Genomic DNA, 26,032 nt, shown 5'->3' with positions numbered 1-26,032 from the left:
CTTTTCTAGCCTGCTCCGGGAGGCTCGGCCGAGGAGCTATGAGGCCGCCCATACCGCCTCCCTCGGCTGCCGGCAAGAGGCCTTCCCAACTCATCATGCCGGAGCCCGAGCCGGCGGGTAACCAACCCTCCATAAGCCGTACTCACCTGTCAGGAAAGGGTCGCCCGGCAGCCATCTTAAGACCCCGTCAACATCGCGCCTTCTCATTGGCTCCTGCGTCTCAGCCAATGGGCTGGGGCCGTTCTGGCCCTAGGGTCGCCTTGGCAACCGGCCTCGTGGGGCGTGCCTTTTTAGTCCGTGCGAAGGAGGTGGTTCCTTGCTTTTTTTTTCTCTCTTTTCTCTTGCCGTTTTTTCTTTCTTCTGAACATTTTTAAAGACTTTGTCCTTTCTTCATTCTCTGCTGTCGGCCAATGCGTCTGGGCGAGGAAAGGGCTGACATAGATAGACCTTGAACTAAGAGTTGATGCCACCAGGAGGGAAAATGTTGCAGTGCTTTCTTTCTAGGCCCTTCTGCAAACGTCTTCATTCATTTCATCCATTCCCCTCCCTCTCTTCCTTTTTTAATTTTTGTTTTGTTTTTTTTTTTTTCTTTCTTCGCCTATTTATTGGGCGTCTACTTTGTACCAGGCATCATGCCAATCTCTGGTTAGCAGAAAACGGGCAGACTCCTGCTCTCATGGCGCTTACCATCTGGTGATGGCGCTGACTGGACCAAAAGTTTACCGAACTTCTTTTTTCTTTTTTGTGGCAGGCGCTGTGTTATGCCCTGAAGGGAGTACTTGGAGAACATAGAAAATGAGGAAACAAGAAACAAAAAACAAAAACAAAAACGAGAAAACCACTGTGAAGAAGATAAAGTATCCTATGTGATAGGGATGGGAATAGTGCTATTTTAGAAATATTTGCATTTTCCGAAATCTGTTTTATAAGAATAACATTAAGTGTACCTATTTGCTAATTTTGTGATGATTATATAAGAAAAGCCTGGGCGACAGAACCAGACGCTGTTTCAAAAAAGAAAGAAAGAAAGAAAATACAGTAGGTTTCTCTCATCTGTGGCTTCTCTTAGCCTGATTCCAGTTACCTGGAGTCAACCAAGGTCCAAACACATTAAGTAAAAAATTCCAGAAATAAGCAATTCAAATGTTTAATTGCAATCCCATTCTGGGTATCCTGATGAAATATCCTGCAGTGTGAATCATTGCTTTGTCTAGTATATATGCATGCTGTTATGCCACCAGGTTCTTAGTCACTTAGTAGCCATCTTGGTTATCAGATTGAAAAACCGTATATGGGGTTCGCCATTATTCCAGGATTCAGGCATCTACTGGGGGGTCTTGGAAGGTATTCTCTGTGGATAAGGGAGATTACTGTACACATAAAGACTTTAACATATTACCTGGCCCACACTAATTTTCAATCTCAGCTGTTTTTTGCTGTTAACATAATAATGTCTTCCTTCAAAGAAAGCTGAATGTGTATAAAATTTTGCATTGCACTCAGTAATATATCTCAATTTCGCATCAACGGATGGTTAAGCCTATTACTTAACTATCCACTACACCACCTCACTGCCAACATCTTCTAGAAGATGCACCAAGTTTAGAGATCAGTTTTATATAACCCCAGCATCATAGTAAAACCTGAATCAACAAGTTAGGATCACTGAAGTCCATCTTCCTGTTCACATTCTCTGATTCTAAAGTAGAAGCAAGGCTGAATGAGTTAAGGATCTGTATAAAACTCTTTTGGCCGAATCTCTTCAGCTTCTCAATAGGATTTTCCTTGAATCCAAATCTTTAAAAAGTTAAACAGTTAACAAAAAGGTGTGCCTAAGAGTGCTGTTGTAACTGCATCAGGCCTCTTAATTGCTCTTCATCTGCTCGGGCTGTCATAGCAAAATACTACAGACAAGGTAGCTGAGGCAACAGGAATTTATTTCTCACAATTCTAGATGCTGGGAAGTCCAAGATCAAGATGCCATCAAAGTAGGTTTTGTTGTGTTTGTTTTGTTTTGTTTTGTTTGAGGCCTCTTCTCTTGCCTGGTAGGCAGCCACCCTCACCCTGTTACGCTCCCATCACCTTTTCTTTGTGTGCGCTGTTCGGAGAGCTCTCGAGTGTCTCTTCTCTGTACTTAAAAGGACACTAATCCTGTTGGATCAGGGTTCTACCCTTCTGACCTTATTTAACCTTAATTACTGCCTTAGAGGCCACATCTCCAAACACAGCCACACTGTGGGTTATGGCTTTAAGATAGGAATTGTAGGGGTGCACAAACATTCAGCTCACAACAATTGCTGGTGGTGGAAATATAACCAGAATGGGAAAAGAGATAGCAGAGGGGGAAGAACTGAGGCATGGGGTAGGAAGGAATTAATGTTTGTATATTTAAGAATGATCTGGGGCTGGGCACGGTGGCTCACACCTGTAATCCCAACATTTTGGGAGGCCGAGGCAGGTGGATCACTTGAGGTCAGGAGTTCATGACCAGCCCGGCCAACATGCTAAAACCCCATCTCTACTAAAAATATAAAAATGAGCTGGGCATGGTGGCACGTGCCTGTAATCCCAGCTACTCGGGAGGCTGAGGCATGAGAATCACTTGAACCCGGGAGGCAGAGGTTGCAGTGAGCTGAGATTGCGCCACTGCACTCCAGCCTGGGTGACAGGAGCGAAACTTCATCTCAAAAAAATACCAAAAACAAAAAGTAAAACTCAATTGTTTCTATATAGATCCCATCAAAGAATGCTCATTATTTAGTGCATATATTAGTAAATGCAAGGGAGAGAGGTGGCATATAATTATAACTACTACAAAGATTTACAAACACCAGGTTTCATTGCAAAAGTTTTTGGAAAATCCTATTTCAAAAATATCTAACATTTTAAAATTAAGTTTCTCAATGCTGATTTGAGACTTCTTAACTACCTAATTGTTTATCACAATACTGGATGCCTATAATAAATGTAAATAATAGCTCAGACTTTTCTTCTCGCTCTGGTTGTAAGAACTTCAGTTTCTGAATATTATTGTTTTGTCAGTTTTCTAGGGAAAATGTCAGTCCTTTGATTTATGTTGATCAATAAATTTACCTTTCTTCCAGCAAATTCCTGCCCTGGAAGCCTGCCAAGCCATGAGTTTTGTGAATGAAATACTTGTGTTTGTGAGATTTCTATGAAATGTAGAATTGTTGGATACCTTTTACTAAATCACAGTGAAATATCTGATGCAGTTAGCGAATTGTGCTTGAATTGTGTTGCATCTGGCACTAATTTCAAGCATGTAGCTCTCATTTAAATTCTCAACCATATCTTTAAAAACACAAAGCAGTTTTTCTTTGCCAAGAAATATTATAGTTTATGAACAGCTTTTCCTTACATTTAACAATTTTTTAGTGTAGAGTCACACCCATATTATAAAAGATTAATTGTGGAGTTCTTTTTGGTGGCTGCTAAATCCCTGATTGATGAATAATTTCTCAAAATATAATGAAACCCCTTAAATATTTTTAAGTTGGAAAAGTGAATACAACTTTGTTGAACATATAATAAATGTACTTCTTGCTGAAACTGAGAAAGAGAATATTAATTTCCTTCTATACAAACACCTCTTTTTTGGCATTGAGAGGAAAAAGTGATTTAGTGACTTAAGCAAAAGAATTGAAACCAGGGAGTTCTGAATTTCAGGATTCATGTTGATATCCTTCATGATTAAGGAATGACAATTTCTCTATCTGGATTTTTTTTTTTTTTTTTTTTTTTTTTAACACAGTCTGGCTCTGTCACCCGGGCTGGAGTGCAGTGGCTGATCTTGGCTCACTGCAAGCTCTGCCTCCCGGGTTCACGCCGTTCTCCTGCTTCAGACTCCCAAGTAGTTGGGACTACAGGCGCCCACCACCATGCCAGACTAAATTGTTTGGGGTTTTTTTTGGTAGACACGGGGGGTTTCATAGTGTTAGCCAGGATGGTCTCGATCTCCTAACCTTGCGATCCGCTCACCTCGGCTTCCCAAAGTGCTGGGATTACAGGTGTGAGCCACTGTGCCTGGCCCTCTATCTGGATTTTTTTTTTTAGGTTTGCAAACTGAAGCATCTATAAACCATGTTAGTCTTCCAAGAATATGTCGAATAACTAACACTACGATATCAACAGGACTTGACGTTTGAGAAAACAAAATTTCTGTAATACAGAACATTGCCAAAGAAAAACGCTTTTTATTTATTGGTCATGTCTAGTAATTCTAATTTTTCAGTTCCAACAGGTTGTACATAGGCAGAAAGCAGAACAGGAGAGGGAGGCTTATTGAGCATTTTTGTAGGCTACGAAATTTGTATCTAATATCTTATGTAATCTTATAAGGTAGCTATTAGTGTATCCATTTTATAGCTAAGAAAATTTGAAACTTCAAGAGCATAAGAAACTTGTCTAATGTCATGTGCTTAGTAACATGCAGAACCAGAGTGGGGAAGTTTCACTGGACTCAAAAGATCCTGCTGTCTCCACTGTCCACATACTGCCTCTTTTAAGAAGAGGTTCCTGATAAATGCCAGCACAATGCAACCAATAAAGTGTGGATATCATTACTGCCCAGTGGCACGTTATACCCACCGGGAACTCATAAAAAGAGAGGCTTCAGTAGCAGAATGTCTTCTCTCTCTCCTTCCCCCTCAGGATCTAGTGAGTGATCAGATCCCATTCGAGGCATCCTCTTCAATTATTCCTGATTCGTTATATTGAAGTCTATGTTAATTTCCTTTTCTTAATACTTTCACCTTTCAAAAACATCCCACTGTCTGATTAATGTCTCTGAATGAAGGAATACATGTAAAACTTTAACATAGAGCCTGGCATGTAGTCAGTGGCTAATATTAGCTTCCTTCCTTCCTTCACGTGTAAAAACTAAGAAACCCATAAATGTTGATAGAGTATTAGATTATCTGTCAATATCTTCATAGTCCTTACTATGTGCCCAACGCTCAGCACTATGCTAAGGGTTGAAGATGCAAAAAAAGAACTGTGTAGAAACTGGCCTCAAGAAGTTTGTAGTCTGAGACATAATAATATTTAAACCATGAGTACTATAATTGTGAGGTTCATGATGTAAATATGAACTATGGAAGTCCTAAGAATGGAAAAGTAAGCTAAGTGGAATTTACTATATACTATTTCCTTTGCCTGAAATACATTTCTCTTTTGTATCTGCTAAATATCTTTTCATCCTTTCAAACCAGATCAAATATATACATTGGCTTTTTATCTATACCTTGTCTTATTTTTAAATGGTCACTCTAGGGATTACAGTACTCATCCTTTTTACAGGCTTCTTAAAGTTAACATTTTAACAATTTGTGTGAAATGTAGAAATATTGGAACTGCGTGGGTCCTTTCAAAGCTCTTGGCCCACTCTTAATGTTGTCATATGCACTGCATCTACACACATTGTAAATCTCACATTAAGGTATTTTTATTTCCTTGAAACTATTATGTATTTTAAAGGAATACAGAGGAAAAAATAGTCTTTTACACTTACATATTTACTATTTCCAAGGCTTTTCACTCCATCCTGTAAATCTGAATTTACATCTGCTTTCATTTACCTTCATTCTAAATAATTTCTTTTAGCATGGCTTGTAGTGTAGATTTGCCAGCAATGGATTTTCTTAGTATTCTTTTATCTGAAAATATCTTTATCTTTTTTAAAGTGAAGTGTATTGAGGAATAATTTTATAATTTACATACAATATAAATTCACGCCTTCTGTATACACTATGATTTTTGAAAAATGCATATAATCATGTAAACACTACCACAATCAGTATACAGAATATATCCAAGTTGCCATCATGCCCATATATAGTTAACCACTTCTCCCTCCCCAGCCCCTATAAACTACTGAGGTATTCTCTGTCCTCATAGTTTTGCCATTTCTGGAATGGAGTCATATAAATGAAATCAAATAGTCTGTAGTCTTTGGAGTCTGGCCTAGTTCAAGGAGCTTAATGCATATGAGGATCATGCGTGTTGTTGCGTGTATCAGCAGATTGTTCCTTCTTATTGCTAAGTAGTATTCCATTGTGTAGCTATACATAGTTCGTCTATTCACCAGATAAAGGATATTTGAATTGTTTTCAGTTTTTAGCAATTATTAATTATAAATAAAGATGCTAAAATGCTCACATAAAGGTTTTTGTATAAAAAAAGTTTTCGTTTCTCTTAGGTAAATACCTAGGCATGGGTTTGCTGGATTAAATGATAAGTTTTTATTTAACTACATAAGAAACTACCAAAGTGTTTTCAAAAGTGCCTGTACCATTATACATTTTCACCAGTAACGTATGAAAATTCCTGTTGCTCCCCATTCTTCGGTATGGACATAAAAAGTAAGTGTGTTCAAGTAAGTGTATAGTGGTATCTCATTGTGTATCAATTTTAATTTATCTAATAACTTATGATGTCTCTGGATTGTCTTTTGACTTTTTAACGGTGTGTTTCAAAGAGCAAAGTTTTCCATTTTGCTAAAGTTTAACATCAATTTTTTCTTTCATAGTTTATGCTTCAGATGTTATGTCTAGGAAATTCTAAGAAATCCTTGCCTTGTCCAAGGACACAAAGACTTTTTTTGCTTTTTATTATAACTTTTTTCTTTTTTCTTTTTTTTTTTAGAGACAGGATCTTACTCTGTCACCCAGGCTGAAGTGCAGTGACATAACCATAGCTCAAGGCAACCACAGCTCACTGCAACCTCAAACTCGTGGGCTCCAACCATCCTCCCGCCTCAGCGCCCTGAGTCTCCATTAACCATGACTGGCTAATGGTCACAAAAATTATTTTCAATTTTATTATTTCTGTTTTATGCTACACATTTTTATAGTTTTAGATTATAGGTTTATGATCCATTTTGCGTCAACTATATATATGATATAGTATATATCAAGGATTATTTTTTGGTACCTGGATGTCCAGTTGTTCCAGCATGATTTATTGAAACTCCTTCTTCCAGTGAATTGCCTTTGCACCTATGCTGAAAATCAAACTGACCATATATATTCTAGACTCAATTCTGTTCCATTAGTCTATGCATATATTCTTTCTCCAATATACACTGTCTTAATGACAGTGGCTTTATGATGTGTTTTGAAATCAAGTAATGTCAGTCTTCCAACCACATTCTTTTTTTAAAATTGTTTTTACTATACTAGTTTGTTTGCTTATTCATATAAATTTTAGAATTAGCTTGTCAGTTTCTACAAAAATATGCTGCTAATATTTTGATTGGGACTGCATTAAACCTATAGATCAATTTGGAGAGAACTGATGTCTTAACATTATTGAGTCTTCCATGAAAAGTTTATCTCTAGATTTATTTAGGTCTTCTTTAATTTCTCTCATGAATATTTTGGGGTTTCAAACATATGATCATGCACATATTTTATATTTAAAACTGTTTCATGACTTTTATGCTATAAATTGTTATAAACTGTGTTGGAACTCTTTTTAATTTCAATTTCCAACTTTTCATTGCTATTATATATAAATAATTTTTAGATTTTTATTATGCATTTTGTTGTTGTTGTATGGATTGTTCTGCAGACATGAGTTAGCTCAACTTGCTCGTGCTGTTCAAGTTTTGTACTTCCTTATTGATTTTCTGCCAACTTGTTTAATTGATTACTGAGACAGGAATGTTGAATTCTCAAACTGTTATTATGGATATGTCTATTTCTTCTCTCATTTATATCAGGTTTGCTTCTGGTATTCGAAGCTATGTTTTCAGGTGCCCATATATATGGGGGTTTTATGACATCTTTGTGAATTGACCTTTTTGTTGTTATGTAATAGTCGTCTTTATCCTTGGTAATATTCCTTATTCTGAAGTCTATTTTGTTTGATATCCAGATAGCCACTCTAGGTTTTAAAAAATTTCTATTTGCATGGCATATCTTTATCCATTATTTTATTCTTAACATATATATGATTTACATTTAAAGTGTATGGTGGCTCATGCCTGTAATCCCAACACTTTGGGAGGCTGAGGCAGGTGTAGTGTTTGACCTCAGCAGTTTGAGACCAGCTTGGGCAACATGGTGAGACCCCGCTTCTAAAAAAAAAAAAAAAAAAGTGCAAAAATTAGCCAGACCCAGCTACTTGGAGGCTGAGATGGGACTATCACTTGACCCCAGGAGGTTGGGGCTGCAGTGAGCCAAGATCCATGCCTCTGCACTCAAGTCTGGGCAACAGAGCAAGACCCTGTTTCCAAAAAAAAAAGGTGTATTTCTTATGGATAATACGTACTTGGGTCTTGCTTTTTTATCCTGTCAATCTCTTTAAATTGTTGTAGCTGGAGCATTTATATTTGATGTAATTATTGGTATAGTCATTTAAATCTACCACCTTTCTAGATATTTTGTATTTATTCTATTTCTTCTTTGTTCCTTCTTCCTGTGCTTTTCCCAGGTGAGTCAGTGCTCCCGTATCATTGCTCCTTGAAGGAGCTTGTCATTTCTTAGATTTATAGCTATTTGTTTGCCCTGTGAACTTAGTGTTCTGGGTTCAAGGAAAGTTATACTTTTGTCATTTATATGACACTTTCTTATTTTTACGATGGTATTAATGCTCTTTGTAGCTTTCTATGTCTTAGGTAGAAGTGGAACTCATCTTTATTCTTGAAGGCGCTTTTTCTGGATATGGAATTCTGGGTAGATAGTTTTTTCATTTATTATTTTGAAATTGTTGTTCCATTGTCTTTTAGCCTCTGCTATTTCTGATGCAATCTTTGAGGTCCTTCAAGTTATTATTCCCCTATATGGAATGTGTCATTTTTCTCTGACTGCTTGGAAGACTGTCTGTTTATCTTTGGTTTTCAACAGTTTGACTGTAGTGTTTCTAAATATGCTGTTTATGTTTTAAATATTTTGCTTGAAGTTCACTGAACTTCTTGAACTACAAAATTTATATCTTTAGCTAAAATTGAGGAATTTTCAGCCATTATTTCTCCAAATAATGTCTCTAGTCTGTTCTCTCATTACTTTTCTCCAATTTTGGATATTTTATATTTGTTTACAGGACTCTGAGGCTCTGATCATTTTTTAAAATAGGCCAGGCATGGTGGCTCATACCTGTAATCTCAGCATTTTGAGAGGCCAAGGCAAGAGGATCACTTGAGCCCAGGAGGCCACAACCAGCCTAGGCAACATAGTGAGACCCCCATCTCTATTTAGAAAAAAACCATATATTAAAAAAAAGTTTTTCCTCTGTTCTTCAGAATATATTATTTTTAATGGTCTATCTTCAAGTTCTCTGATTCTTTCTTTTATCATATCCATTCTGCATCTAAGCCATCCAGTGAATTTTTTATTTTACATATTTTATTTTTCTGTTTTAGAATTTCTATTATTTCCTTTTTATAGTTTATATCTCCCAACTAAGGTTTTCTATCTTTTCATTATTATATTTTCATTTCAGTCCTGAAGCATAATTATTTTTTAAATTCTTATCTTTTGATTTCAACTTTGGTGTCATCTCAGAATTAGTCTCTATTGATTTTCTTTTTCCTTAAAGCTGCTTCATGTTCTTTTTATCTTTATATGACAAGTAATTCTGAACTTTATGCTAGAAATTGTGATGGATATGTTGTAGAAACTCTGGATTTTATTATGCTTCTTCAAATGAATATACATTATATATAAATAAATATATAATGTATATAAAAAATTTATATATATATATATATATATTTCTTTTTTTTTTAAGCAGACACCTAACTAGGTTAAGCCCAAACTGTAAGCTCTGTCTCCCTGGCAATAGGTGGCAGTTCAAAGCTAAGCTCAGTTATTTTAGCGTTAGCTGGGCTCCTTAAAGTCTGCCCCTCACTTGCATAATTCAACGGTCATCCAAAGATTAGTACATAGCTTATATGTAGAAATTAGGCTCACCCTTTCTGCCTCGCTTCTTTTCAAGATTCCAGTTCAGTTTCTAGCAGCTGTTATTGACCCAAACTCTTTCCCCAAGTAAGATTTCTATTCAGTTTCTAGCCTTCCTACCCAGCTTTGGCTATGACCTGGTCTCAGGATAAAAGCTTGAAAGAAAAAAAAAAAGGTAAACTAATCCTTTGCCTTCCACTTCTTCTGAGTATCTAACCTCTCCAGTGTTTGCCTGCTTTTGTTTCTTCTCCAGTGCCTTAGAACAGTTATTTTGCTTCTTTCTAAAGTCTACAATTATTATGTATGGAAAGGTTGGTTGGTAACACAGAAGCTTATTTGGGAAGTGTGTTTGTAATTCAAACAGTTACATACCTCCTTAAACATCCCTTGTGTTTTTCATGGAGTCTTTTCGTCATCATTGTTGTTGTTGTTAGAGTTTATTCATTTTAGTTTATATTATTTAAGATCAAGGACTGTTACATTTTATGTTCAGTACCACTTTGACAACTCTATTATCTATAGTGGTAGATGCTGGGAACTTGGTAAATATTTAAATGATGAATAACAAGTAAACTTGGCATACATTTTTCTTAGCTATACAGAATATATCCTTGTTGAGAAAATTTATTCTGTGTAAGAAGACCTAATTAATAATTGCTGTTTTTCATTAAAAATTGCCATTAGAACAGAAAAAACACACTTAGATTTCTTTAAAAACAGAACCTCACTTCTCCTCTAAAATAAAATTTTGATTCCATGTATTTAACATTGACTTAATATCTATTAATGTCAAAGTACTTTAGAGAACACTATTTTTGTGTGAAAGGGTAGGATAATTAAATATGACAGATAATTCTAAGAACCCTTATCTGAAAACAAAATTTTTTTAAAAAGACAGAAAAGACATGCTCCCTGCCATCCAAGAATCTAAAATCTAGTTGGGGATACAGACAGAAGTAAATAACTTTAATATAAAGCAAAAAACTGTTAAGTGCTATATTGAGATTAGAACAAACTATTATGTGAGAAGACATGGACACATAGAGGGGAACAACACGCACTGGGGCCTATCAAAGGGTGGAGGGTGGGAGGAGGGAGAGGTTCAGGAAAAATAATTAATGAGTACTAGGCTTAATGCCTGGGTGAGGAAATAATGTGTACAACAAACCATGGCACAAGTTTATCTGTGTGACAAACCTGCACATGTACCCCTGAACTTAAAATAAATGTTAAAATAAAACTATCAAGATCACAGTAAATAGAAAACAATGTAATCGGTTCAGGATTCCAAAGAGTTTTTTGGTAAAGGTAGGATATATACCGGCCTTAGGAGGAAGTAAAGAGCTTAATAGGTATATATGATAGGAAAATTTATCTTAGAAAAATTTGGAAAATGTTCGGCCATGTTTAGGAAAGAGTAGCATGGTTTAATGATAAGACCTAGGACTTTGAAATCACAAAGATATGTATGACTGTGTTCAACAATCTAAACTTCCCCAAACCTCAGTTTCATCATCAGAAAAATGGGAAAGGTGAGTGGAGTTCAAATTGTGGAGACTCTCTCTGAAAAGGTAGGTTAATAGAGGCCTGTAGACTGTAGTTAGGGAAGCCTGCTAGTTGGCTGTAGCAATAATAAAGTAAAAAGTATTGGCAATAGGACTGAATCCAAAAACAAAAGATCATATTTTCTGTTCCAAGTATAGACTGGAAAAAAATGAGAAAGAGGGAACAAATATAAAGGATTTGGCCATTGATTCTATGGAGAAAGGAAAGAAGGAAACTCAGGAAGTTTAATGGAAACAGCTAGAACCAATTTAATGAAACAGCTCTGAAACTATTGTAAAGTAGATTATATATTATTTATATATTATTATTTTATATGGTATATACATAGGATTCTTTTTCTGATATAAAGAGAATTATTTAAAATATATTTTGAATAATCATAAACTATTTTAAGTGGTAATAAGACTTGAAAGATGCTGCAAAAAAAATTATCAATGTTTACTAATTTTTTAAATTAAATTAAAACTTAAAGATCTTTCTCCATAATTTTGCTTGACAGAATTTTTAGATTTTATTTTTGTTTACTCTTTTGTTCATTGAGGTCTTATTAACATATACTTCATGTTTTGCCATATATTACATCTCTTTTATAGCCACGATCCACTCATTAACACCTCCTTAGAACTTCATTAAAATGTTTTATCCATATATACTATTGGATTTTTAAATTTTTTTTTGAATAGTGGGGAAATATTCACAGAAAGGAAATGATACCTATGGTTCATAAGCCTAGAAACTCTTACTAAATGCAAACAAGCTGACATTCATAGTTAAGTGACTACAAGAGGCAATAGCTTAAAAATCGTGCTGTTGAATTTCAATATATTTATGTCTTTTGTGTTTATTAGCATGAATAATAATTCACTAATGTGTGTCTGCTAGGTACAAAACGCCATGCTAAGCATAACATACACATTATCTCACTTAATTTTCATGACAGCCATACATGATACTCTGATTATCCCTAAATTAAACTAAGGGAAATTAAAGTTCAGAAAAGGTTATGTGCTCATGATCGTATAGCTAGCAAATGGCAGAGTTTAGATCTGAGCCTAGGATCACCTAACTCCCAAGCCCATATGCTTTCTCCTATACCACATTGCCTCCCCCAGGAAAGAAGAGAAGGGCGAGGATGGAAGAATCTCTAAAAACGAACTGAGTCTTTCCTAACTGCCAAACGATTCCAAGTGCTTTTACATACACTGACTAATTGAATTCTCACAACAGTCATAGCGGGGAGGTTTCTTGTTATCTCCATCTAGTATATGAGTAAACCAAACAAGGTACCTAGATCTTCCACATGGCATTCAACAATTCTACAACCAAGATATGCATAACAATTGAGAACTTGGAGCCAAACAACATCATTTGATAGCCACCGGGAACGTCTTCCTGGTCCCTAAATCTCTTCTCCACAGTTTTCCCCTATCGAAACAAAAATAATCCTGGGGGCGAGAACACAGTAAACTTCATTATCCAACTGCACTGCAGTGAAACTGAATGACCATCTGGGTTCGGGGAGGTCGTTTTAATGAGAGGAGAGCTAGCAGGCCAAAGGCACCCAAGAAGAAGGGGCCGGGGCACGCTGGGAGGAGGAAGAAAGGAGTTAATGAGGATGGTTGAGAAGCAGAAAGCCACGCTCACCTACTTCATGTTTTTCTGGGCTTGGTCTTGCTGCAACCAAACTCACATTTGCAATTCAGAAATGGAGATAAGACAATTAGGCGAACACACTGTGTTCCAGAGAAGATGCTCAATTCAAGTATATTCGTTTTTATTATTCTTTATTTATGAAGAACATAAAGCACTCTGCGTGAGATTAGATGTTAAGAGCTATCCATCTGGCTCTGCCAAATATTAACTCAGGTTAATTGTAGGCTGCTCAATCTATCATCCATGTGACGGCTTCACATTTTCAAACAATGTACTAAATGTTCCTCTAAGTTGATGTTATTCCCATACTATATATCACATGGGATTTGCCATCTTAACTGCATGAGTGTGTAATGCTATAAGTGACCCTGTGGCAAAAAGAGAAGCAAAGAGTGGGAAGGACTCAAGTTGGGCCCTGAGCATACTCCATCCAGGTGTGATAATGAATTAAGTTAATCTGTGAGTATTTTCTTAACCATAGACTGGAAAACTCTCATTCCCAAGAAGTTGTTTTGACTTTTAAGCAGGGAATCCTATAAAAGGTAGACTATTATAAACTCTCCTAAAGCAAAATATTTGCTTTATGTAAATAGCCTTCTCAAGGTAATAAATAATTAAGGAACCTCAAAATAAAATAATGTATGAAGCTCTGAATCCCTAACCAAAAAGATTTCCAAAGATTTACCTTCGGAAAGAATCCATCTTTAAGAAGAAATACTGAAAACATACCAACTGCCCTAAGTTCCAAAATCATAAGCAACAATTAAGAGCAATAATTAAAATGGAGAGTCCCATGTTCAGGAGTTGCAAAGACCTGGATACCAATTCTTTTCTCCCAGGCAAGTTACTTAACCTCCAAGACTTTAGATGTTCATCTGCAAAACAGGAATAACAGCACCTGCTCTGCCAGCTTGCACAGCAGTTGTGAGGATCAAATGCAGAGGCAGCAATAAGAGCGCAGCACCACCTGTACCACTGAGACAATCCAGGTATACAAGGTACAGCGAGGTCTGGCCCAGGGGCTGACCTCAGACTGTGCTTTACACTCTGTATCTTACTGCATCATTTCTGGAAGATTATTTCAGAAGGTGGTAATTATAGAGAGTAAATCAGGGCTAAAGCAGGATGAGAACTTGCTTGGATATTCTGTTGAGGAAAGAGAGGTGGAAGGAGCAAAGGGCTCAGCACCCAAAACTCTGGGAATCACTCAACTTTAGGGAAAGATAGCAAACAGCACTCTTAAAATGAGTTAAGTGGAAGACATAGGGGCAAAGGAGGTAGGCATCCTGTCCTGGAACCTCTGGTTGGAGTGGGTTGAAGAGGGACCTGATAAGACTAGTGATTTTGTTGTCATCTTAAGATGGTATCTAAGTAGAAAACTAGTCTGTAAAAATAGATACCAGAAACCACTTGTGCCTGTCACGGGGTGGTGGGACCATTGGTGGGAATGTATGATTTTTATTCTTTTTGTTTATCTGTATTTTCTACTATGGGAATTCCACAATGAGAATGTATTATTTCCATAATGAAAATGCTATTTCTGCAAAAAGTAAAAATGTATAGATTTTAAATTATATATTATATGTTTAAAAAAACTGGATTTTTTTTTTTTTTTTTTTTTTTAGTTACTGGGCACTTTATTTTATAGGTAACTTCTATAAAGATGGAAGCTGCTTCTGGCTCATCAGCCATCGTTGATGATAACCAGTCCTACAATTCTCATTAGGTGGTTCTGTTACCCCACTATTTCCTTGGGGTCTGTTGTGCTAAGGAAAGGATTGGTTGGGTAAAGAGGTGTGGCACAAATAACCCTCAGGAATACAGGCCACAGAGCTAATGAAGGGCCCCAAGGAAAGAAAGACCTGCCCATCAGCGATGAATTCTCTCCCCTCATGCCACAGACCTGAGGGCACGTGACCCAGGAATGTGCATCCAAAGATAATACTACCTTCAGAGAACTCTACTTATAGGTAAGTAACTCTCCTTTATAGGAGGTATCTTTGTGTGGCAGACTGTTTATGCGAGCAATTTGAATTGAACTTTAAATGAAAAAGGCATATCTCTGTAAGTGGTAATAATTTTAGTCATCTCACTGTGGCTAGGGGTTGTGGAATTCATTAGCACAGATTAACATATAAAGTGGGTGAGATATCTAATAGCAAACGGAGAGGTTTAGGGGCCTTAATTCATCACTGAATGAACAGCGTGTACAGTATTAGGGACTATGAAATTTTTAATTTACACAAAGTGTCCAAGAATATAGGGAATAAATTTAAACCCAAAACAGATAATGGAGCTATGCCCTACCTGGCTGGCAAGTTGAATTGTTTTTACACTGAGTGAAGAAAGCTAATTATCCCAAGCACAAGGAGACTGCTAAAAATAATAAGATTATAAGGAATAATTTGCTGATATAATTACAACAAAATTGGGTACACACAATCGTCAGATACATGTATTGCTTGACCTGGGTGAGAAAGTGAAATAAATCCTTCTTCTATAGCCTTCGTAAATTTGTTTTTATCATCTCCAAGTGGTGTTTGCACAGGCAGCACAATTTGCATGTGTAATGTGGCTGTACAAATTGACAACAAGTAAATTATTCAAGGAAATAGGCTGGTCGCGGGTCTGAACTATCTCGCAAAGCCTATTCATTTTGAAGAATCACTGAGACGTGAAGCTCATACATCAACCGTTTTCTGACAATCCTCAGACTTATTGTCTCCTAAAATGTCATTATGGCTATTATTTATGAAGCTAATTCATTTATTAATATATATTTAACTCTGACTTGTCATGCACCTTAGCAGACATTCTGTGCACTGCATATTTTTGAATAGATGAAAGGCTTTTGCATGCTTTAATGATTACTGTAAGCTGCTATAGATTTATAGAATGCAGCTTTATTATCTACTTGCATTAATACCTTTTTATAAGTTTTTTTTCTTAAGGCCATCAAATATAAATGGCAAATGACATATTCAAAAGATTGTGTGGAATAAGATTTTCTGAGAGTTTGTTGAATTTTAGAACAAAGTGGGTTATCTGTCAGTTAAGGCCTAATTCACCTAAAAAGATGGGTATATACCAATTATGTTGAATTTTCCTGCGAAATATGGGCTTTGGTTTTTCAAGAAAAAGTACAAGATTCATGATTCACTGAGCTCTTTCCTTGTGAGAAGAAAGACCACTCTTATGTGCTGAAGTTGGACAACAGTTCCTGAGGAAGCTGAATTCTAGCTGTTTGTTGTTATTGGGTCTTGTACTATGCCCTTTATGTTGTCATTAATCAATAAATACGTGTGGAACAAATGATTAGCTAGATGGATGATCTCCAGGTTTTCTGATAATGCCATGAGTAAAATCAGTAGAATCAAACATCTACCTAGAATACTATTTTATATAGTTTTGCTTTCTGCTTTAGCACTTCTAACCTCTCGAGAACATTCCGTAACTCCCACTATGATTTAAAAATAAGCCATATGTGTATGTAATTAAAATACACAGCACATGTTATTTTTACAGTCTGCATAATAATATATCAATACTAGACATGTATTGCTACTTCTTGTTGTCACTGGATATATTCTGCTCACTAAATGTGACCTTGACTACTGTGTGTGTGTGAGTGTGTGTGTGAATGTGAGTGTGTGAGTGTGTATGTGTCTGTGTGTGTGTTTATGTGTTGGGAGGCAGTGAGAAGAAACTGAAGAATAAAAAGGAAGGACGATACAGTTGCCTCAGCTGTTCTGCTGTGAGTATGTTTCGTGCTAACCATTCAAATATTCACCATATTTCTAACTTAACATTTCTGCATTTTTGTAGATGCAAATGTAAAGCTCTTAAAGTACCAACCAAGCAGAAGGACAGCACAGGCAAACCTAACACTCCTGCCATTAAACTATGGATCTGAAATTGTGATAAACCAGATGCTCCATTTTAAAGATAAAAATTGTACAAAGATAAAAAATGTCATATACCCGAATATTATGTTGAATATATTAGTTTTAATAAGGTCATGAAATCACCAAAACTTTGAGATAATTAAGATGTGTTGCTAAAATGTTGCTTAATCTATGAAGATAGAAAGTAGAATTAGCTGGGTGTGGTGGTGTGCACCTGTAGTCCCAGCTACTAGTGAGGCTGAGGCAGGAGGATACCTTGAACCCAGGAGGCAGAGGTTGCAGTGAACTGAGATCACGTCACTGCACTTCAGCCTGGGCAACAGAGCAAGACCCTGTCTCAAAAAAAAATATGTAGGTTAGTCGTTGCTTAGGGCTGGTGGGAAGTAACTGCTAATGGGTGTGGGAGTTCTCTTGGGGGTGACAAAAATGTTTTAAAATTAGACGGTTGTGATGATTACACAACCCTGTGAATAGACTAAAAACCACTGAATTGTGCTGAATTATGCTTGTTAAATGTGTGAACTATAATGGCATGCCAATTATATCTCAATATGGCTGTTTAAAAAGTACTGCTTGATCTATGCCAAAATTAGTTTGCTATATATAACCAATGCCATATACTATGAATAGTAGCATAAGAAATAATTTAAGAAACTAGCTTATGAATGAAACCAAATTTAAGTATAAGATAAATGATCTATCCACAAAAGCATAGGAAGGAGGCCTGCTTTCCAGAAACTCAAACTTCAACAAGAATGGTATTCATGTTACATGATCTGATAAGAGAGACAAAATTCTTATGTCTCAAACACTGATATAAGCTACCAAATGTAGTCAGACAAAATCTTAAGTAAATGTACAGTAAGATACAATTTTCCTTTAGCATTACTGAATAAGAACAACAAAGCATCAAGAATCTATTTTTAAAAGTAATTTTCTTACATTAAGTTGTCTCTCAAAATGTCATATTAGATATGGAAAGCAAACCACACACGTACATACGAAATGTCTTTCTAACTGCATCACCCTGGCAGGGAAAGCTGATGACATTTTTATTAGTAATATTAATCACATGCTTAAAGGGGAAAATTTCTCGCTTTTTCAAGGACCATAATATTTACCTATTTACACCTTTTAAAATTTCAATAAGTCCATCTTAGAACCCTTAACCCCCTTCAAAAAAAACAAGTAACCTTCAAAAAAACAAGTAAAATGAAAATTAATAAATGTTCCTTAGTGTGCTATGAACCATTAATTGTACAGACTGAACAGCTTTAGCCTAATAAGAAACATGCCTTCAGCAGAAATGTGAAAGTCACCTGATGCTTATGATTTAACGATAAAAATGTGTAGTCAATTTGCAACGAAGTTAAGACCTACAACCCTGGAATATTTTAACTACAAATTCTTGCAGATACCTGAGGAACTTTGAAAGGTGAACAACCTGAAGTAATGAAATGTTCTCAGCATGAATTAAGTAATTCATCTCTAAAGTGGTCTGAAGATAGAGGCAATAGAATTTCCAGTAATAACAAATGATCAGAGATGGATTTGGCCTGACACTCCAAGAAAGTACAGACGTTGCATTAATCTGGCAACAAAATAATTGTATCAGTAATTTTTTAGAGAAAAGATATTATAATATTAGAAGTAAAGACATGTTAATAGCATCATTAATCATAAACCTCATATAAATTTTTAAAATCAGCTCTAGGTTTAGCAATAAAAATCCTAAGTATAATTCATTCATTCAAATAAATAAATACTTATGTAATTCTTACTGTGAATGAAGGCTAGGGTAGACAATCTGGTGCTAAAGTGGGCAGATTCCAGGGGATATAAAGATGAATTAAATGCAGTCTTGTCTTTGAGGAACTTAAAATGAGAGGAGTGTGATGTTTTTGCCAAAATTTCACCATTCTTGTTTGAGTCATTTCCATTGAGCAGCGTTTTACTTTTATAATCAGAACGAAGAGTGTTGATTTTATTTTTTAAGAGATTTAAGTGCCATTGAGTGAGATACAAAGTTTTACAGGTGTTCGGAAGAGAGATCCCTGTCAAGGAAAATTTTCGAGGAAGAGTGAGTGTGTGAGCTGGGCATGGAAAGAAGACCATCTTAATGACAGACTGAATCAGGGAAGGCAATCCAGGTGGAAGGTATCGTATCAGCTAAAGCTGGAATGTGAAATTAATGGAGAGCAATGCAGTATGGCTGCAGGGTAGGGTACCTACAGAGCAGAAAAAGCTAGCATGTAGTATTGGGGCCCGATCATAGGAGGCCTACACTATCACACTCAAGAATGCAGATTTGGTTTGCCAGGCCATGTATGTAAGGTACTTAGCAAACAGTGCCGTGTGCATCAAGATATACGAGCCATTATCATTAGTGTTCAATGTCTCCTAAGAAGATGGAGCAGAGGAAAGGCTATAGATCTCCTGGGCAGCCAGTTCAGTGTCCTCCGTCTATCCCATAGGTAGGCTCCATATGAGTGTGCCCCAGCAGGTAGGTCTGTACTGGGGTGTGACTCACTTTCAGATTGTCCCTGACTCACCATCTCCCCCAGCACTCATATCCCTCAGCATCATGCAGTGACACTCTGAAAGTTCTTTCAGTGCAAAGACTATGTCCTCTTCTATATCTTTGTTCCCATGGCCTTAGCACATACGAGGTGTTCAAGAAATGTTCATTGAACCAACTGCACATTAGGTATGAATACTTCCAGACAAATAAATACATTGATACTCTGGCCAATGTGTCAGAACAGATGGCCTATTCATTTAGTAATTGAATTTGTCATCACTGGACATACTAATGATAGCTAGTTTCTGGATCTGCCAGGTTCCCAAATGAGGCATTGTCCAGAGAGGCCCTTGCTTGCAGTCCTCTGGATATAGACATCGTCTCAGTTCTCCTCCTTTACCCCTAAACTACCATACCTACCTCTATAGGGATATTGTGGGTGAAATAAGGGTTTTCACATGCCTTGCATTGTGCCTGATGGCCTGATGCATACTAAAATTCAGTAAGCATGCTTGTTCCCCTAAACAGAATATCTGACTTGTCCACCCATTGGCTACAGCATGGTAGACCACTTAGTGTACTGCTTTGGAGACAAAAGAAGAGAAGGCTCTTTTACAATTTTCATCTGAATGTCTCCTTTAGACAGATGGAGCCACCTTATGGACGTTGACATACTCTATCCTTTTCTATGATGGTACACAACTCCTTGTGGCTGAGCTCAGTTCTTGAAAATCCAGAATTATAAAGTTCAGAGCTACAGCATAGGTCAAGTTCCTCTTCCCACCAAGATCTAGGGGATTGAAGTTCACAGTGAAGAATTAAAGGAGGGATCGAGGCCCAGAGTGGTCCAGTGACTTGCCTCTGATGAGCACCGTTATGAAGTGGGAGAGGAGAAGAATGTTCAGTTTTAATCAGAGTCTTTGCCATCACGGAGACAGTGAAGCCGAGTGGTTAAGAGCAGGGGCAGCCAAACTGACACACGTACAAAATCCCAGCCCCCCACCTATTTTTACAAATAAAGTTTTATCAGAACAGGGTCATGCCCGTTAATTTATGCATCATATTTGGCTGTGTTTGCACTACAGCAGCAGCAGCAGAGATGAGTGGGTGCAACAGAGATCATAAGTCCAACAAGGTCTGAAATATTTGCTATCTGGCCTTTTGCAAAAAATGTGCACTGACCTTCTGTTAAGAATAATGGCTTTGTTAAGCAGAATTGAGTTTAAATCCTACTTCCAACTTGGGTGAGTTAACCTCTTTACACCTCAGTTTCTTCATCTGTAAAGTGGGAGTAATAAAAGCATCTACTTTGAGGGATTATCATGAGGATTAAATACCCCAAAGTACCTAGCACAATGCTTGGACCATAGTAAACTTATTTAATGTGAGCAATGACAATGATGATGGTGTACATATATGTAAAATCATCATACTGAGGACACTATACCTCGAAAAGGCTTTAACACTGTGTTTTAAATGTACCTGGGATTTGTTTTAATCAAGTATGCTGAGATATGCAGACACAGAATAACTGTCATGAAGGAGGAAGTTATATTCACGGGTCCCTAGAAACAGGAGGCAGGGTGCACCACACAGGCCATGTGGAAGAAGCACCAAATCGGGCAGAGGGCAGAGGGGGTGAGAGGGAAACGTGGGCAGGAACCTTTATTGAAGTTTCTGCGAGAAAGACAAGCAGGGTAGGCAGTTAGGATGGGCTAGTTTGGACAATTTCCACAGGTTCTGAGGGACAGGAACCACCCCAAGTCTCCTGATACCTGGCCCTAGGGTAAGTGGGGCAGGGGGATAGTGTCCCTGAGAGGAGGAGCTTGATAAGGGAGGTGGTTGAGGGTAGGGGCTCTGGATTGATTGGTTTGTTTATGAAAGGTTCACTCCTGGGAGGTGTTTACTATCTCTAGGTATTGACTACCTCTGGAAGGGGCAGTCTCTCCATGATCAGCAAGACCCCAAAATGTCAAAGCATCAGAAAATAAGAAAATAATTAACACAAAATGGCTTGTTGAAGGCCTATAATAGATACACCCATACATACGTATACACATGTAATACATGAAAAATATATTAATGCTAGTAAAATGTATTAATTGCTAGTAAATTAGTGTATTAATGAATTTAATACATTAAATGTATTAATGCTAGTAAAATAAAATACATACACATACACACATACACATATATATTACATATAACATATATGAAAAATACAAGTATTAAGGCAAGTATAATACATACATACATACACACACACACACACACACACAAATACTCTGTGCCCCCCCAAAAAATACTTTCTCAGTTTCTAGGAACAATAGTACAAGACTGATGAAACTACCTGATTGTATGATCCTTGCACTACAAGTAAACTAGAAGTCACATGGCGAGTGGAGAGTAGGTTGGATTTAGGAATACGCGAACTGTGGTTTTTCCTTTGCCCTCTATTCCTTTAGGATTCCTCTTTAGCTCCTTCTATTTTTTTTCCCCCATCCAGTGGTGAAATTGAGTCACTGCAGCAGCTGAGGCAGAGAGCTTTTCCTTCAGGATTCATGGCCTATTTCTCAGTTCTGGGAAAACAACTCTAACGAGTCAACAAAGTGAAGAGAGATAAAGGTGTTGGGAAAGACTGATTTCAAACAATCAAAACTGCTTTGGGGATGAGGATGAAGTTGGGGACATTACTGCCTTGTATACCACATACTATAATATTTATTATGTCTATTGTTTATTGTGTGTGTCCTCCTTTAGAATTTTAACTCCCCAAGGGCAAAGATCCCTGAGTTTTTTGTTTATTAATATATCCAAAAGGCCTAAAACAGTCTTGTACCTTATACACACTCTGCAAATATTTGCTGAATTGAATAAATGGCTGCTGATCTATAAACTATGCTGCTTTCAAATAAAACTAAGACAAGGACATTGATAGCATATCCTCATCCCCTGTCTGGCCCCTTGGATTTGATTTGACCCTCTGTGCTTAGAATGATGAAGTCTGTTGAGGCTGTTTTCAGGAGAGGCTGTGAGACTCTGGGCACAGAGTCTCACAGAAGAGCTGCCCTGGGACACAGAGAGGAAAAAGTAATCAATAATGGAGGGGGGAAAAAAACAAAACAAAACATGGGAAACAAACAAACTCAAACTAGAAATGAAATAAGCTATGGCTTCTGTAATCCTCCTACACATAACAACTATGGGTTTTGGACAAAATACAAAAAGCAGCTATCCAGAGGCACTGAAGAGCAGCCAAGCAGGCAGACAATGGAGGGGAATCTGCATTTGGAAGAAGGAGATGACAGTGGGAAAGTTCCCATTATCAGAGCTCTTTGCTGGAAAGCCAGTCCCAATCCATGCCAAATAAAGGCTACTAAAACATGAATGGAGGCTGGGCGCGGTGGCTCAAGCCTGTAATCCCAGCACTTTGGGAGGCTGAGACGGGTGGATCACGAGGTCAGGAGATCGAGACCATCCTGGCTAACACAGTGAAACCCCGTCTCTACTAAAAAATACAAAAAAACTAGCCGGGTGAGGTGGCGGGCGCCTGTAGTCCCAGCTACTCGGGAGGCTGAGGCAGGAGAATGGCGTGAACCCGGGAGGCGGAGCTTGCAGTGAGCTGAGATCCGGCCACTGCACTCCAGCCTGGGCGACAGCGAGACTCCGTCTCAAAAAAAAAAAAAAAAAAAAAAAAAAAATGAATGGAAAATCTGTAGTCTTACTGGCATGAAGAGTCAGGAGACAGGGTTCATGGTGATTATAGTAACCAGAAAGTGAGGAGGGGGTAATCTTGGAAAAATGAGAGCCAAAGAGGGGGAAGTAACATGTTCTATGTATAAACTCTGCACAAGTCATTGGCTGACTCCTGAACCATGTGTGCAAATAACCCAGCTAAGGCTAGAAGAACCAATCAGAGATTTCTGTTGCTGCACACTGGAGACAGTTTAGAGTTTGAAATAGTTAAATTAGCTGCCTGCTTAAAACAAATCAGCACTCTTCAGAGGAATACAACAGAACCCAGAGGCTCTGCAACATATCATTCACAGTGTTCTGGATAATATCTAAAATGCTAGGCATATGAAGAAAAAAAGAAAACGTAAGCCAAAAACAATCAATGCAGACTGACACTCAGATAAATAATTTGCAGACAAAAATTTTAAATCAGCTATTATAACTATGCTCCTCAATGTAAAGGAAAACAGGTTTGTAAAGAATTAACAAATACAAAATCTCAGAGAACTAGAAACTATTAAAATGATAAAATAAAAGTTCTAAGACCAAAAACTGTAATACAATATTTGAAATAAATGTTGCCATATGGGCCTGACAGTAAATGGAAATGACTGAAGAAAAATTGAGAGAATTTAAAGACAGATCAATATAACTAATTCTAGCTATATAAAGGAAAAAATACTGGGAAAAATGAGCAGAGCTTCTGGGACTTGTGGGACAGTACTGAAAGATCTAGCATACATATAATTAACTTTCAGAAAGAAAAGAGAGAATGGAATAAAAAAATTGAGGAAGATATAATATACATGATAAATGTATATTAGCAGAAGTGAGTCTTTTAAAATGTAATTTTAGATTTCAGATATATATGTGATAGAAATGAAAAATTCAAAAAAACATAATTGATATAGAAGATAATAACAAGGATATCCAAATTGTGTGAAAAATGTTCTGGAGATTGAACAAATAGCAAAAGTACAAAAAGATCAAATCACACCAGAGTAACACGTTTCAGAACTGCAAAAAAGTAATATCATAAACCAAGAAATATTCTTAGTCACTGATAACCGAGACATGAGAGTTTTCAACTTTTTTTTTTTTTTGAGATGGAGTCTCACTCTGTCACCCAGGCTGGAGTGTGGTGGTGTGATCTTGGCTCACTGCAAGCTCCGCCTCCTGGGTTTACACCACTCTCCTGCCTCAGCCTCCTGAGTAGCTGGGACTACAGGCGCCCGCCACAATGCCTGGCTAATTTTTTGTATTTTTAGTAGAGACGGGGTTTTACCGTGCTAGCCAGGATGGTCTCTATCTCCTGACCTCGTGATCCGCCCACCTCAGCCTCCCAAAGTGCTGGCATTACAGGCGTGAGCTACTGCGCCCGGTGAGAGTTTTCAACTTTTAAAGAGAAAAACTTTAGATTCCTTTTTAAGTTTTGTATTTGAATCATTTCAAGTTTATTTCATATATCATGAACAATCTGAAAATAATATGTCAAACATTTGTGTAAGCTCCACCTGGTTTAAGAAATAAAACAAGCTGGGTGTGGTGGCACACACTTGTAATCCCAGCTACTTGGGAGGCTGAGGCATTAAGATGGCTTCAGCCAGGAGTTTGAGGCTGCAATGAGCTATGATCAAGGCTGAGAATAGTCACTGAACTCCAACCTGGGCAACACAGTGAGACCATAGAAAGAAAGAAAATGAATGAAAGGAAGGAAAGAAGGAAGGAAGGAAGGAAGGAAGGAAGGAAGGAAGGAAGGAAGGAAGGAAGGAAGGGAGGGAGGGAGGGAGGGAGGGAGGGAGGGAGGGAGGGAGGGAGGGAGGGAGGGAGGGAGGGAGGGAGGAAGGCAGGAAGGCAGGAAGGCAGGAAGGCAGGCAGGAAGGAAGGAAGGCAGGCAGGAAGGAAGGAAAGGAGAGAAGGAAACATTACCAAATACCACTGGACACTTGGTCATTTACCCTTCTCTGATTTTACTTTTCTCTACACACCCCCACATTGTAACCACTATTTTGAGGTTTTGTTTTGTTTTGTTTTATTGAGACGGAGTCTTGGTCTGTCGCCCAGGCTGGAGTGCAGTGGTGCGATCTTAGCTCACTGCAAGCTCCACCTCCGGGGTTCACACCATTCTCCTGCCTCAGCCTCCTGAGTAGCTGGGACTACAGGTGCCCGCCACCACGCCCGGCTAATTTTTAGTATTTTTGGTAGAGACGAGGTTTCACCGTGTTAGCCAGGATGGTCTCAATCTCCTAACTTCATGATCTTCCCACCTCTGCCTCCCAAAGTGCTGGGATTACAGGCTTGAGCCACCACACCTGGCCCACTGTATTGAGTTTTATCATTATCTTAACTTTTTAATGTAAGTGCATTTATTGTTAAACAATATGTAGTTTAAGTTTTGATGCTTTGGAACTCGAAATAATACTCTATGTTTTCTTCTAAAACTTTTTGAGTTCAACATTATATTTTCTGATACTCATCTAGGCTGATGCACATAGCTCCTGTTCATTTATTTTATGAACAATATTTTATGAACATATTGCAATTTATTTTTTTAATTCTCCCTTCCACAAATATGTGGATTGTTAAATTTTTGGGTATTACCAGAAATGCCGCTACCAACTTTCTCATACATTAATTCAGAAATGCATGTTTAAGGGTTTCTCTAAAATAGTGTCAAAGCATGGTCCTGTACCGGCAGCCTGATTATCACTTGTGATCTGCTTGGCAATACA

At 37.5% G+C, this 26,032-nt stretch overlaps 1 protein-coding gene and 1 long non-coding RNA gene across 9 annotated transcripts in view; one reads left to right on the top strand and one right to left on the bottom strand.

Moving 5' to 3' along the window:
- LOC105467585 (family with sequence similarity 204 member A) overlaps window positions 1–251 on the bottom strand; it is a 32,727-nt gene extending 32,476 nt beyond the window's left edge. Inside the window, exon 1 of one of the 2 annotated variants that reach the window (XM_011717309.3) lies at window positions 147–251. In XM_011717309.3, the coding sequence (XP_011715611.2) occupies window positions 147–207 (61 nt within the window). In that variant the 5' untranslated portion in view covers window positions 208–251. The remainder of the gene's footprint in view (window positions 1–146) is intronic. The other variant, XM_011717319.2, reaches the window with a different exon arrangement.
- Window positions 244–22,505, top strand: LOC105467591 (uncharacterized). 7 transcript variants are annotated; one of them, XR_978999.3, is made up of 8 exons: window positions 244–308; window positions 752–857; window positions 1,808–1,988; window positions 6,218–6,380; window positions 14,788–15,109; window positions 19,080–19,201; window positions 20,651–20,809; window positions 22,072–22,505. It is a non-coding gene; the product is annotated as an uncharacterized lncRNA (long non-coding RNA). The 7 variants fall into 7 exon arrangements; XR_979014.3 differs by lacking the exon at window positions 20,651–20,809 and adding an exon at window positions 13,979–14,128 and having other exon boundaries at window positions 14,765–15,109; window positions 22,072–22,503; XR_979006.3 differs by lacking the exon at window positions 20,651–20,809 and adding an exon at window positions 13,979–14,128 and having other exon boundaries at window positions 22,072–22,502.
- Window positions 22,506–26,032: the final 3,527 nt, after the last annotated feature.

The sequence above is a fragment of the Macaca nemestrina genome, chromosome 9 (genome assembly GCF_043159975.1).
Source record: "Macaca nemestrina isolate mMacNem1 chromosome 9, mMacNem.hap1, whole genome shotgun sequence".
Taxonomy (NCBI): domain Eukaryota; kingdom Metazoa; phylum Chordata; class Mammalia; order Primates; family Cercopithecidae; genus Macaca; species Macaca nemestrina.
This window is presented reverse-complemented; position numbering and strand designations above follow the sequence as displayed.